A 15,025-nucleotide genomic window follows, 5' to 3' on the forward strand; every position below is an offset into this window, starting at 1 on the left:
GCAAACGCAGAACTACAGAAAAAACCGGTGAAATATGTACGTAAAAGAAGTACTTCTTTTCCACTGAAAAAAGATAGGAGCTCGGGAAAAAACTCAGTTATATACTTTCAGTATATAAGAATACGTGAAGCAGCTATCTCTTTCTCGCATGCAAGATGAAATAAATTTCCCCTCCATTAAAAGTACAGAAAAATGTACTTCAAAAGTACATCAGCGAAGCCCATCTGGAAGTGCTTCTGATGTATATTTGCCAGTACTTTTTTGGCTACAGAATAATCACTGAAACTTCGAATCTGGAAGTACGTAATTATGTGGTAAAATTTGTACGTAAAAGAAGTAGTTAGTTCCTAGTGAATCTAAACCTTTTGAAATTACACATGAAATTACAAATAAACTCTGAAGTTGAAACTTTGGTTAGAGATTTAGATTTATTCAGTCGAATTATATAATATCAAAACATACGTCTTGTGTGACACTATGAGAAATGTTGAATTTCTCTAAATTCATATCTACCCACACAACTGTTGAGGGGAACAAAATGCATGCCTCGCAATGTGTTTGTAATACGAACGTGCACATCTTGATTGTCACTCGAACGGACTGCATACAATAGGGAAGTTCGAACATTTGTCCTTGTCTTCTCTTTCTATTTACAGTTACCATTTTGACGTTTTAAACTCGGCGAAAATCAAAACAAACCAGCAAAAACAAACCAACAAAACAAAAAAGCAAAAAATACAGCATAGAAACATATTTTAAATTCCGTAATTTTTTCGATTTTTAGACACTAAATTAAGTTATAGTAGAACGTTACTACCAAAAAAACACTTGAAATCGATTTGTATGAGTTTTTTTTTTACAAACAACAGTTCTTTAAAATTGCGCGCGTCCTTGAAAAATTTGGTTTGTTTTGATCTTCACCCAGTTTAGGAGATATTTTTTTCTATTTTCTTTTGTTCTTTTGGTACTGACAGATGAGCGAAATTCCGAATACTGTGGCGAGCAAGGAGTCTCTGACGCAGTGTTGCCATAAAATATTTTATGAGATCGGGAGATTACCACATCAAAAATCGGGGAAAATCGGGGAATCAGTAAAAATTTTAAAAAAAATCAAGACTTTAAATAAAACAGATTTTAAATAAAACAGAATCTTGAATTTCGATAGAAAACTTCCTGTATAGCATTGTCATCAAGTTCTGAGTTGAAGAACAATAAATCATCAAATTCCGGCCTAGACATTTTTTATTTCATGAGCAAAGGCTGAGATGTGGTTTTGTTTTAATATTTAACTAGAGTAAAAAGAATTCTTTGTTGTTTTCGACCTTGTTTGTCGTTTTGAAATATTTTGAGTTTTAAACTGGGGGTGTCGTTCCGTAATTTTTGAATTGATAAAATCGAAAAAAACGATTATTGTTAACGTGGTTGCCCGTTTTTTTGCTTCACAAAAAGTTTTTTGCCACATCACAGTTTGAGAACCTTCAAAAATATTTGAAATCTTTAAAACTTCAAAGTTCTTAAATAACAGGAAAAAGTTTAATAATGTTGTAAAAAGTAGAAATATTTCTGTTTAAGACAGTACCCAAACAGATCTTATATTATATATGTGTAAAAAATTTTCTAAATTAAATAGTCCTTGAAAATGAGAATTTTCTTGTTTGCATTAGTAGAAGAAAAGTTAATCAAATTTGTCGCTTTTTTTTGAATTGTCTAACGATTTTAAAACGTTTCTTTTTAAAGAAATTTAAAAATTATTTAATTTAAATTATTTAATTATTTTAATTATTTAAATTATTTAATTTATTAACATTTTTTTAACGCAATTTTATTTCATTTGCAAAAAAAAATTATTTATATTTATAAAGCCCGCTCTGGTGTAATAATGAAATAAAATCCTAAAAACTTCGGTTAAATCGAATATAAAATATCCATGAAAAAAAAAAAAAAAAACAAATAAATGAAAACGAGACCTTTACCTATCGTCAATAAGCGCTGTCGTTTTAAAGACATTTTTTAAAATATTATTGACCAGACAGAAAAAAATTTTTCAATCGTCAAAACGATGTCGTCTGATAAAAGTTAACTATCGCTTTTAAGTGAAGCAAGATTATCGTCATAACGATATCGTCTGTCGATAACGAATTGTGGAATGATCCTTTTTGTTACTCAGGTATTCTCTTGATAGATTAAAACCAACAAATTAAAAAAAGGAAACAAATAAGACGAAAGGAATTTTTATAACATTTAATTGAAGTTCTGCCAACTTTAAAATAAAATTTTAAAGGTTTCTATGAAAAAAGTGACGATGTTAAGGTAGCACATTCTTTTTTGAATTGAAAATCGGGAGAAAACCTAATTTTTAAACACAAAAGCCGTTTTTTATTATCTCTTGATCCATATAGATCATTAATTAAAATGTATTACAACAACTACATGAGATCTTGCAAGATCACGATTCGTGATCCTGATGAAAAGCAAGATCACGATTCGTGATCCTGATAAAAAGCAAGATCTCATGTAGTTGTTATAATACATTTTAGTTAATGATCTATATGGATCAAGTGATAATAAAAAACGGCTAAAATCGGGCAATCGTAAATAGCTCAACAAATCGGGAGAAATACGAAAATCGGGGAATCTGGCAACGCTGCTCTGACGCTGCTCTGTTTATACCCGATATAGAATTCGGAATTTCGCTCATCTGTCAGTACCAAAAGAACAAAAGAAAATAGAAAAAAATATCTCCTAAACTGGGTGAAGATCAAAACAAACCAAATTTTTCAAGGACGCGCGCAATTTTAAAGAACTGTTGTTTGTAAAAAAAAAAAAACTCATACAAATCGATTTCAAGTGTTTTTTTGGTAGTAACGTTCTACTATAACTTAATTTAGTGTCTAAAAATCGAAAAAATTACGGAATTTAAAATATATTTCTATGCTGTATTTTTTGCTTTTTTGTTTTGTTGGTTTGTTTTTGCTGGTTTGTTTTGATTTTCGCCGAGTTTAAAACGTCAAAATGGTAACTGTAAATAGAAAGACAAATGTTCGAACTTCCCTATTGTTGAATGTTGTTTTTGTCTAGGATTAGAGCAGACCTGAGAAAAAAATAATACTATCAGCTTCACAAAGCGCAGAAGGGAATCTTATTAACTTACACTACAAGTCTGTGGAATGTGGATCACACTCAAGTATTGTATTGTAGTCTCTATTAAACATAAGATTCATTTCACTTGTTCGGGATAGCGTGGAGAAACCTTTTGAACTGTAAACTCAGTCATTGATGTCTGGAATTGATCTCCACTAGAAGACAGAAAAAATCAACAACTATATAATTTATCAATTTTAAAATAAACATACCTTTATTTTCCAAATCAATTGTTGGTGGTTTTTGTGTCATATTTTTATGATTTTTTTTTTCTAAATGCACAAGGCTGAGGCTGTGCATTTTGATGGTGGAAATGGTGGTGGAATTTATGTGGCGTGCCAAAGAATTTGTGCGGTAGATTGTTTTTTTAGAAAATAGTTTTCACAAATAACACAGAAGATTATTTAGGTATTTTTTTAAGTTAAATTGTTCTATTTATCTATCAAATGGAGCACAGAAATGTTTTTTTTCTTAACTAATATGTTGCTGTGGCTATCAAGGTTTCACTAGAAAATATAAAATGCACTAATGCAGGAAAAGTCAAATCAATGGCGCGCCGCCATTGCAAAAGAGACAAAACTTTGTGCATTGCATACATCGCGCTCTTTTCCTCCCATTTACCAAAGAGTTTATTTTTTTCAGGAGAAACAAAACTACAATATTTTGAGGGGAGAGATTTTGGTAAATAAGAAACACTTACACCTACAAAGTTAGACTTTGTTGGTGGTTGTAAATTCCCCTAAACTACTGAGGTTTGGTTTGCAGGGTTGTTATACGAACAGGATAAGACGGTTTTCATCAACTTATATTTGAGGAATATTGTATGTATCTCGCGGCGCTTCTGTGATAAATTTAATGGGGAGATTGACTGTTACTGTTTGAAAATATTGTTTAAGAGGTAAGCAAATAAAAATATAATAAAGAACAATAGTATGTGTTTCCTTGAGTCACGACATGAATCTTTCAGGAAATTTTTTGTCGTTAGGTAACCGAAAAATTCGATCCATCAATTTGTGGGTTCAGGTTGATTTTAAGAGCTTAAGAAAATTGAAGAGGATTTAAAAAGAAAAAATACCTACTTGATACGAAAAAATATCAAGTTTGTTTCTTTCTAATTTTATAGGTATTTCAGTGCATGAAAAAAACTAATTGATGAAGAATCTTGAATAATATTTAGTATTTGATTAGTCCTGGGAAAGAGACAATAAAAGCTGTTAAGATAATCAGCTTCAATGTTAGTTATTTATTTATTTATTAATATTTGTTGCAAACATTATGCGTGGAGTTACTGTTAAATAAAATTGTTTAATAAATGTTTTCGAATGTCTTATTTCTTTTATTATGTTGGTTCTGGCAATATGTACTTTATATTTTTTGAGGAAGTGCAATGGATCCTGGTAAAAAACTCTTTTTTTTCTTTAAACGAAGTACCTATGCAAATACAAAATCTTTTGCCTATGTTTAGTTTAATTTCAGGTAGATAGTAAAAATTTTCTTTTGTAGATAATTAATTTGTATCGACTTCCCTTTTGAAATTATCGACGCCTCGCCACTCGTAGGCACAGGTATGACTTTTGCTCCATTTTCTCGGAGTGAAGATTTTCACCACACCAATACATATACAATTGGCCACACCAATACATATACAATTGGCTCCGTGGTGATTACAATTTCCATACTAATTTGAGCCGCCGTGGAGCCCGATGCGAGGCCCAGCGCGGACTCACTTCGGAGTTCGTGTTCAATGTGTGGTGAATGTCGTTAATCTATAAATGTGTGCGTGTTAACGTCATTAACCAATGTGGTGGCTTTCACATATATTCACAGACAACACTGTATACAAAAGGGTTTTGGGGGGTAAGACGTACGAAAGTTTCCAGTCTTGGTATAGTTTGTCGATGGTGGCACCCAGCCGGCAATTATGAGGTGTGTTTTTTGGCATTGCTATTTGCTATCCTTCCGAATCCGCAGTTGGCGTTGGCGTTTACATGCACTACAAAAACAACACGCAGCTGCCGATAGGAATACAAGCTAAACCAAGCTGCGGATAGAATTTTGACGAAGTGTATAAGTTTACGTTTTCCTTTCTCTTGGAGTGCATATAAATTTTTCATCATTGTTGATATTTGGGAAATCCTACTGCGGATAGCTTTGCCAAAAAAACATGCCTATGGTGTCACCCGCAGAATGAAAAACAGCAAAATAAAAGAAATTCCACTTTTCTATAATATTAAGATTTTTTACTTGCTTTTTACCATAGGCAAATTTTAGAATCGCAAAATTCAAATACAACCTATTTGGTTTTAAATTTGTATCAATTAAATTTTGATTGTTTCCTTGGCAATTTTTCAAATAATCTTTAAAACCGGTAATTAAAAGAAAAATTGATAGAACAGTCAAAATACATACATAAATCTGTCGGGACAAACTCAAATAATTTTAATTTTATTAAATTAATTTTATTTATAAAAAATTAGTATCATGGTAGAAAAAATTTTAAACAATAATCCATACAGCTGATTTTTTTTGTATTAACCTCAATAGTGCCAAAAATTTTACACGGTGTTAACTATTTAACGCAATTCACACACGGCCTTAGTTGTTGTAATTAGTGTTAATTAATGATCTATATGGATCAAGTGGGATAATAAAAAACGGCTAATGGTTATTTAGCTATCCTTCAAACGTTAATGATTTCCCAAATAACATTTTGTGGTTAGAAAGCGGAAAATAAACCGGATATTTACTCTGGTTATTTAACGGATAAGTTACTAAACTCGTTAAATAAACGTATTTAAGACGTTCCAGAAACGTCTCCACAACCGAAAATGGTCAGTTATTTTTTAACTTCGTCTAAATCGGGTTTTTAAAAAACCCACTTTTTTCTACAAATACTGGGTTTTTAAAAACCTAATTTTCACGGTTATTAAATAACTGTTTATTTTTAGTCAAAGAAAAACTTGAAATAAACCATTTACGGCTATTTTATAACCGTTTACAAACCGTTATTATACAGTTTAAAAAAAACCTGTACTGAGTTGTTTGACGGTTTTTTTTATAACCGTTTTACTACGGTTATTATAAAACCTGTAATTAACGTTATTACAGGTTTTTTTGAAACCTGTAATATAACAAGTTCTTTTAAAACCTGTATTAAACGTTAATTTACGGTTTTTTTTATAAACGTTGTACAGGTTTTTATAAAACCTATAACAAACGTTATTTGACGGTTTTTTTTATAACCGCTTACCTATAGGTTTCTATAAAACCTGTAATAAACGTTATTTAACGGTTTTTTTTATAACCGTTTTCTTCCAGTTTTTTTAAAACCTGTAATAAACGTTGTACAGGTTTTTATAAAACCTATAACAAACGTTATTTGACGGTTTTTTTTATAACCGCTTACCTATAGGTTTCTATAAAACCTGTAAATAACTTCGTACAGGTTCTTATAAAACCTGTAATAAACGTTACTTCACAGCTTTTTTATAACCGGTTATTTACAGATTTTAAAAAACCTATAAAATGTTTGCTTACCAACATGCTGCAAACCATAAGATTCTTCCCAGCTGAAAATTTAATATTTGAAATAAGAACGCTGAAATTTAAGTTTAGTGAAACATTATTTAATGAAGTAAAACTAAAACTAAAACTTAAAGTAAAAGTAAAACTAAAACTAAAAATAAAAAATAGCTTAACTTAATTATGTTGTGGATTGCCCGTCAGAGGCAGAGGAGCTGGTGTTGGAACTGGTATTTCTGTAATGAGAAAAATGTTAACTTAAATGTTGATTATAATTTTATTTTTTAACTTACGTGGACGGTTTTCCCATTCGAAATGGGGCTTGCTTCAAAAAGCCTTTAAAAAATGAAGCACCCTCAGCTTCACTATAAGTGGGGTACCTTGATCGGACCGCTTCCAATATAGTTTTATACAGGAATTTGTATTGGCTGAAACTTTTTTTGGCATTAGTCCCCAGCCAAGAATGTTCTGCCAGTAGTGGATCCGTAAAAATGCACTTGCAAATAGTGCGGATCGTTTTCATTCCGTTGGCCCCCCCATAGGAGCTCAACTTACGGACCTGAAAGAAAACAAAAATATGTTTTAAGATGTCGTTTTTTAAACTTTTTCGTAATATAAAATGCATTTATTTTCAAATATTTTTGGCCGCATTTATTATGATTTGAAATTATAAAAGAAAATGTCAATATGTATTACGGTTTATGAAAAAAATTAAAAAGAATTTCATTTTCGAAGAACTTTTTTTAATAAAAGTTTTGAAAAAAAATGTATCTTATTTTTTTTCAAAGTTCAACATCTAAACATAAAATTATTTTTTATTTATTTAATAACCCTTACTGTTGAAAGTTAAATAGCAAAAATTTAAAGTTCTTATTTACCAAAGTCTTTTAGAAAATTAATTATTTGGATGCAAAAATTCAGTTTTTATCAAAAAAAAAAACCAATTGAAATTGAAGTTATTTTTAATTGTTTTTTCAAAAGTGTGATATATATTACCTTTTCTGCTTCGGAATTCAACTGATAATATTTATTAGAAAAAGTTTGGAAAAAAGTCATTTTTAATTTTTTTAATAAATTTTTTTTTTAATTCTGAGTTTGAGGACCATTTTTTCAAAAACTCTTAATTAAATTTAGTGAATTTAAATTTAAGATAAGCTTCTGGCTTTGTAAAAATGTATTTTAAAATATTGTAGGTGTTGCCGTTGTTTTATAAATATTTTTTTTGTGTTTGAAGTCGGATTGTGAGAAAATTGCATATTTCGTATATTTTGGTACTTACCAATTTTTTTTTGAATGCTGCATTTTGATGGAGTTTTTCCTCGATTTCCTCAATTTGTTGGACAGAGGTAAGTGGGAAAATTTCATCCAGTTGCAGTTCCTCATCCACTTCCTCTGCATTCTCTTTTGCAATTTTGGACGCCAACAAATTGACCGAAACTTCGGACTTCGCCATGAATGCCTCCAGCATTCCTTGCATGGCCTGCACCTTCACCTCAGTGGAACGCTGTCTTTCCAAAATTTCGTCTATTTTGGACGACAGTTCCTTGAATTGGGTACTGGTGCTGGGGCCTATAAACAATTAAAAATAAGAGTTATAGTAATATACAAAAAAAAGTAATACGGTTAGTGAAAGAACTAATATGCTATCTCAGCTGTTACTAAGAGGGACTGGGGTTTATCCTATTCAAATAACATTGGATAAACCCCAGTCTAAGATAAGCTGGAGTTTAAAAACGACTTTGAAAATTGTACTAGTGCTAAAATACATTTTTTACCTTCAAACGTGTATAAGTCGGAAATGACATTAGTGATGGTAACATCTTCATTTGGGGGGGTGAACGAGGAAACGTCTTGAAAATGAGAAGTAAGTATGACAAAATTAGTAACTTTGTTCCCATGTTTATACATTTTAAACTTACCAGAATTAGGAATCAAAGTTGACATCAATTTGTTCATATCTGTCATGTATTCCGAAGAATTGGTGTCGATGGTCACTTCTTCCGTATTTTCTTCAGAAGAAGACAAATACTCGGCATCCTTTTCCTTCTGAACTGCTTCCTCCCAGGAACCTTAAAAGGAAATACATGTTTTGTCGTAAATATAAGTGGCATGAAAGGGATACAAGAAAATATTTGTTCAAAAGGTGAAGCGGCTTAAGACCGGCCGAACAGCTCAGATTTTGACGATTTTTTTTCAAACGTAGGCAATTAAAAATGCTTTAAAGTCTATAGATTAAAAATTGCCGATGTTACCGTATTGTTTTTTAAAATTACAATTAAATTTTTTTTGAACACAACCATTTTTTTTCTTAAATTTCATAAAACAAATGATAGCAAAAGATTCTCTAGGTTATTTAAGGAAAAAAAATATAAGGGAGTAAGGGACAATCTTCCATCGTTTAAGAGATAAATGCAATTTTCTCATAATCTGACTTTAAACACAAAAAAAATATTTTGAAAACAACGGCAACACCTACAATATTTTAAAATACATTTTTAAAAAGCCAGAAGCTCATTCTTATCTCCTAAATTTAAATCCACTAAATTTAATCAAGAGTTTTTGAAAAAAATTTCAATTTCAATGGGTTTTTTTTATAAAAACTGAATTTTTGCTTTGAAATAATTAATTTTCTCAAAGACTTTGGTAAATAAGAACTTTAAATTTTTGCTATTTAACTTTCAACAATAAGGGCTATTGACTGAAGAAAAAATGACTTTATATTTAGATGTTGAACTTTAAAAAACAAATAAGTAAAATTTTTTTTCAAAACTTCTATTAAAAAAAGTTCTTCGAAAATGAAATACTTTTTAATTTTTTTCATAAACCGTAATACATATTGACATTTTCTTTTATAATTTCAAATCGTAATAAATGTGGTCAGAAAAATTTGAAAATAAATGCATTTTATATTACGAAAAAGTTTAAAAAACGACATCTTAAAATTTCTTCAATAATTTTTTTTTTTCAAAAATCTGAGTTCAGATACCATTCTTTCAAAAGCTCTTAATTCAATTAACTTAATTTTAATTTTACAAATATGACTAAGTTTCTAGCTTTTTAAAAATGTATATTTAAATGTTGTAGGTGGCGCCTTTTCGTTCACGCGCGCTCTCGTGAACGAAGCGAAAAAGGGTTGCTGTGAGTTTTGTTATTGCACCCGCTCGCAAAAACACCTGCTGGTCGAAAATTTTTTTTTAAGGCGCCATTGTTCTTCGCGAAAAAAAGGTCGCTGTTTTATTGTTTTATCGCTGTACACTTATTGATCTTGTATCGAACACACAAGAACAACAAGTCGACCGTCGGTCGCGGGTGGCGCTTTGTTCAAGCGCGCTGTCTTGGACGACGTAAAAAAAAGGTCGCGGTTTTATTGTTTTATTGTTGTACAGTACACTTATTGATTTTGTCAACGAAGTGAAGTGAAAAAAGGTCGATGTTTTATTGTTTTATTGCTCTTGTATCGATCACACAAGATCAACATGTCGATTGTAGTCGTGGGCGCCGCGCCGTGACGCCTTTTCGTTCACGCACGCTGTCGTGAACGAAGAGAAAAAGGGTTGCTGTGAGTTTTGCTATTGCACCCGCTCGCAAAAACACCTGCTAGTCGTGTTTTAAGGCGCCATTGTTCTTCGCGAAATTTGCGATATTGTTTTGCAAATTGGCTGATGCTGAATTGCACTCGATGACAATGTAATGTGTTTATATAAGAAAGACCGGTCTAAAAAACTTTAATTTCTGTAATAAATCTCATTGTGTAGAATATTATGAAGCGTTATTCAAATATAAAAATATTGAAAGGCCATAACCGCGATTACTTTAAGTATATGAAAGGGGACCTAAAGTGTATCAAAATTAACGTAACTAAGCTGTCAAAAATAGGCCCCCAGGATAAACTGCTTTAAGTTTAGATACGAATAAAATTTTACTTGGAGAAAAGTGGTCTAAGTGAACTTAATAAAAATAAAATAAAAAAGATGTAGTTAAACTTGTATCTTACCGATGTCATCAAATATTAATTTGCATGCTATGCTTTGCCAATCATCCGATGCTGTGATGCAATTTTTCCGACCGCAAATGGAATCTTTCTTGGACTTTGGCCATAATAGCTTCGTTCCATCGATGACCCAATTTTTGGGAACTGCCGTCACGAACTTCCCTTCATCTTCGAGCGTCTCCACAACACAATACATTTTGATTAACAATGTACTAATGGAAAAAAAACAGATTCAGTGTTTGGTAAAGTTATTTTGAAAAATTTAGAGGAAATATTTTCTATGTTATAAAAATTAGGCAAATTTTCTTCTTCATTTGATTTATAAACGCTTAAAAATTTAGAATAGAACGGTTTTTCGTAAAAATTTTGTTTTTGTTTTAAGCTTGAACCATAGATAACTGGGATGCCATGTCGATATGTTGCAAACTCCATTCTAACAATTTCTTCTGAGTTTGTTAAGAAGTAACTATCTGCAAGTGACGACTTCAAAACAAAATGTTGAAGCTGAATTGCTCTATAGATTCCAACACAGTGTTTAATTTTGCATATTTTATTCCTATCTTTCATATAAAGCATAGGAGTTTTGTTTTCATCTACATCAATTAGATCTACATTCTCAAAATCTTCGATAATCCTATTTGCAATTTGTTCCAGGGGTCTGTTTCCAGATCTTATTCGACGTTTTAAATATTGTAAACGATTTTCATATTTGAAAGCACTTATATTATCTAAAGGTCCATGGTATTTAACATCATCTACGACATGATATAAATTGTGAACGTTATAACTTATGTTTTCAGCTCCATAGATACTAGAAAAGTTATATATGAATGATTTGAACAGACTCTGTGCGACATCAACAAAAACTTGTTTATTTTTACTCAAACATATTGAAACAGCACAGTGTAGTTCCATAAAATTGGCATATACTTCTTCATGAGTTTCATTTTGCAAAACAACCGGACCTAAGTACAACAAAAACATACGAAATTCAGTGGCCTTCCAAAAGCTTATCACATCAAGTCCACGAGGTGTTCTATTGAAGTCGCATGGAACATATTTTCGTAGTGATACTAAGGTCTTAGAGATTCTCTCAATGTTTTTTGCCGAGAATTTTGTTTTAAGGGTTCTATTCTTAATCCATGTAACCAACAATTTTTTCATGACACCTAAGCACAACAAGTGCATGTAATCTAGAGGAAAATTCATAATAATATCTATTGGAAGTTTTTCTAATGGAGATGGTTGCGTATGATGATCTTCGTGTATCCCAGCCCGGAAAGAATCATTCGTGCGAAGTGATTTTGATAGGTTTGGAAAACACATTTGGTGAGATTTGTAATTATAATCCCCTTCTACATTACATCTTTCACAAGCAAAATAACCATTATGCCCTTTGATTCCTTTTAAATAAGAACGAGCGGGGGCGTCACAGATGAAATTCCTGATTTTAAAACTTATTTTTTTGGAACCAATGTTCAAATCATCAATGTTAACAGCCTCCTCAAGAAATAATCGCAGAAATTCATTAACACTTGAAGGTTTTGCCATTCCGTAGTAAACACCTATTACTAGCGGCGGCACACGAAAACCATCTGGTGAACACAAAATAGGCCAAAATTGGCCCTTTGAACTTTTGCTAACAGGAATCCCATCAATATTAAAGTCCAAGAATATTACTGTTTGACATGTCTGAACACTTTCAAAAACCTTAGTAAGAGCGCGAACCAAACCGAAATGCCAGTATCTACCAGGTGGAACTTCGATAAAAATTTTCTCAAGGGAAACGCGAGTTTGTAATAATGTTCGAGGGTCTAATGGCAAATAAGGATGAGAATTATGCAAAATGTTAAGCAAATCACGCAAGCAAATATTCGATATGTTATGCTGAATAGCCCATAATACTAAGTTTTTCTTTTTCTGGAATAGCTTCAAAATTAGTTGAGACAGCGACACAATTGTTTCCAGAATTTTCACTGTCACTTTCATGTTCAGAAATAATATTCGATAGGTGTTGCAACTCTTCAAATTTCGTGTTAGAAAAACCTTGTTCACAATTAGCACTTATTTCATTTTCCGAAAGGTGTTGCTGCACTTCAAATAACCTCTTGCTAAGAAAAACTTGTTCAAGATTTTTAATTCTTTCTTTTTCACGCATTTCTAATATTATTTTTTTAACTTTTCTTTTAAAAGTAGTTCTACTACAAATTTTATTTTTAATGATAGAATACATTTTTATTATAGTGATTTTATCAACAGTCAAGCTTGGAATAATAACGCGGAATGAGAAAGACAAATGAAAAGACGCGCTAAGTTATCTGTATGCCTACTCTCAAGTTATTTTTCAAACTCAGAAGTTATTTTCCAAACTCAGAAGATATTTTTCAAACTCAGAAGTTATTTTCTAAACTCAGAAGATATTTTTCAAACTCAGAAGTTATTTTCTAAACTCAGAAGATATTTTTCAAACTCAGAAGTTATTTTCTAAACTCAGAAGATATTTTTCAAACTCAGAAGTTATTTTCCAAACTCAAAAGATATTTTTCAAACTCAGAAGTTATTTTCCAAACTCAGAAGATATTTTTCAAACTCAGAAGTTATTTTTTATACTCTGAAGTTATTTATTAAACAATATTTAATATTTAACCCTTCGCTCCCGGAAAAAAATACAAATATCTTGAAAAAAAGTTTTGATATTTTCTAACAACACACTAAAATGAAAAAAATAATGATTGTACTAGTAATAACATTGTATAAGGAATGTTTTGAGCTGAGAGTACAAAAGGAAAAGTCCATTTTGTAGTAAAAAAAACTAACAAAGTAATTAATAGGTGGTATCATGCTGAAACCACTAGGAAGCAAAGGGTTAAAATAAATTATAAACAAATAACAATATTTAAAATAAATTATAAACAAATAACTTACCTCTTAATAATTTTTCACAGACAGATATTTTTTTTTATTTAATTTATATTTTTTCACAAAAACTTTCTCGCACAATAACTTGCTACCACCAGCCACAAAAGAATACTGAGAGATCTGAGAAAAATGAGAGACAAAAATATGATGGGCGACGCGCGACGCTCGAGTATGGTGAATGTGTATGTGTGGAGAGTTGTTGGTTAGTTGAAATTGGGTTGGAACTTAGTTGAAAAATTGCCAGGGTTGTTAAAAGGTAAATAACGAGTTGATTAAAAACTTATACGTACTTATAGTAGTTATTTAAAATCTTACTTTAAGCTTAGGATTTATAATGGATTAATTTTAAACCAATAAACAACTTTCATTGTAAAAAGTCAGTAATTTAAAATCTCGTTTCAAACTTAAGGTCAAATTTGGTTAATTTCTAGTCTATAAATAGCTTTTTGCGTAAAAAAGGAGTTATTTAAATACTTACTTGAAACTTGTAATGAAAATTTGGTTATTTTTTAGCCCATAAAAGACAAAAATAAAGAAGTTAATTAGAAACTCACCTTGAACTTAAGATTTATAATGGGTTAATTTTAAACCAATAAACAACTTTAATGGTAAAAAGTCAGTAATTTAAAATCTCGTTTCAAACTTAAGGTCAAATTTGGTTAATTTCTAGTCTATAAATAGCTTTTTGTGTAAAAAAGGAGTTATTTAAATACTTACTTGAAACTTGTAATGAAAATTTGGTTATTTTTTAGCCCATAAAAGACAAAAATAAAGAAGTTAATTAGAAACTCACCTTAAACTTAGGTTCTATAATGGGTTAATTTTAAACCAATAAACAACTTCCATCTTAAAGTGAGTAATTTAAAAACTCGTTTCAAACTATAGATAAAATTTGGTTAATTTATAACCTATAAATAACTTTTTGGGTAAAAAAAGAGTTATTAAAATACTTACTTAAAACTTTGGGATCAGATTTGGTTAAATTCTAACTTAAAAAAAAACTTTTTGTGCGAAAAAAAAAGTTATTAAAATACTTACTTCAAACTTGGAGCCAAAATTTGGTTATTTTTTAACCCTTAAAACACAAAACTAGAAGTTATTTAAAAACTTATTTATGACTTTGTGTCAAAAACGAGTTATTTAAATACTTTTCCGAAACTTTTGAAGAAATTTGGTTATTTTAAAACCAACTTCAAACTGAGGTTATAATTTAACCAAAAAAATTGGGTTGAAAAAATAACAAGAATGTAACCTGGGTTTAATAAAAGTAAATAAATAGCCAAAATATTTCCTTAGTTTAAAAATGGAATTTTTTAAACTAATTTATGACTAAAAAGTTTATTTTACGTATAATTTTAACCCAAAACAAACCTTCGAAAATACTGGGTTTTTTTTCTAACCTAAAATTAACCACAGACTTTTAACAACCCGTTTATAGCCGCTTTTTGACCG

At 30.5% G+C, this 15,025-nt stretch overlaps 1 protein-coding gene and 1 long non-coding RNA gene across 3 annotated transcripts; both read right to left on the reverse strand.

Moving 5' to 3' along the window:
- Positions 1–1,968: 1,968 nt before the first annotated feature.
- LOC129905747 (uncharacterized) lies at positions 1,969–3,679 on the reverse strand. The gene is made up of 3 exons (XR_008770645.1): positions 3,354–3,679; positions 3,152–3,296; positions 1,969–3,091 (listed from the first exon to the last, which is right to left on the reverse strand). It is a non-coding gene; the product is annotated as an uncharacterized LOC129905747 (long non-coding RNA).
- Positions 3,680–6,369: 2,690 nt separating this feature from the next.
- On the reverse strand, positions 6,370–14,853 carry LOC129915237 (uncharacterized). 2 transcript variants are annotated; one of them, XM_055994726.1, is made up of 7 exons: positions 13,580–14,853; positions 10,658–10,866; positions 8,583–8,732; positions 8,439–8,513; positions 7,943–8,232; positions 6,957–7,222; positions 6,372–6,899 (listed from the first exon to the last, which is right to left on the reverse strand). In XM_055994726.1, the coding sequence occupies exons 2-7, from the start codon at positions 10,848–10,850 to the stop codon at positions 6,845–6,847; spliced, it is 1,029 nt and encodes a 342-aa protein (XP_055850701.1). In that variant the 5' UTR covers positions 10,851–10,866; positions 13,580–14,853; the 3' UTR covers positions 6,372–6,844. The 2 variants fall into 2 exon arrangements, with proteins under 2 accessions (XP_055850694.1, XP_055850701.1); XM_055994719.1 differs by having other exon boundaries at positions 6,370–6,899; positions 8,439–8,732.
- Between the last annotated feature and the right edge of the window lie 172 nt (positions 14,854–15,025).

Source organism: Episyrphus balteatus, chromosome 1 (genome assembly GCF_945859705.1).
Source record: "Episyrphus balteatus chromosome 1, idEpiBalt1.1, whole genome shotgun sequence".
In the NCBI taxonomy this organism is placed as follows: Eukaryota; Metazoa; Arthropoda; class Insecta; order Diptera; family Syrphidae; genus Episyrphus; species Episyrphus balteatus.

What these genes read in the sequence shown, in the direction of transcription:
- LOC129915237 (XM_055994719.1), bottom strand. Translation starts at nt 10,850, where the DNA reads ATGTATTGTGTTGTGGAGACGCTCGAAGATGAAGGGAAGTTCGTGACG. An exon ending in ATTAATATTTGATGACATCG is followed by an intron (nt 8,733 to 10,657) that starts GTAAGATACAAG and finishes TTTCCTTTTAAG; the next exon opens with GTTCCTGGGAGGAAGCAGTT. An exon ending in CGAATGGGAAAACCGTCCAC is followed by an intron (nt 6,900 to 6,956) that starts GTAAGTTAAAAA and finishes TTCTCATTACAG; the next exon opens with AAATACCAGTTCCAACACCA.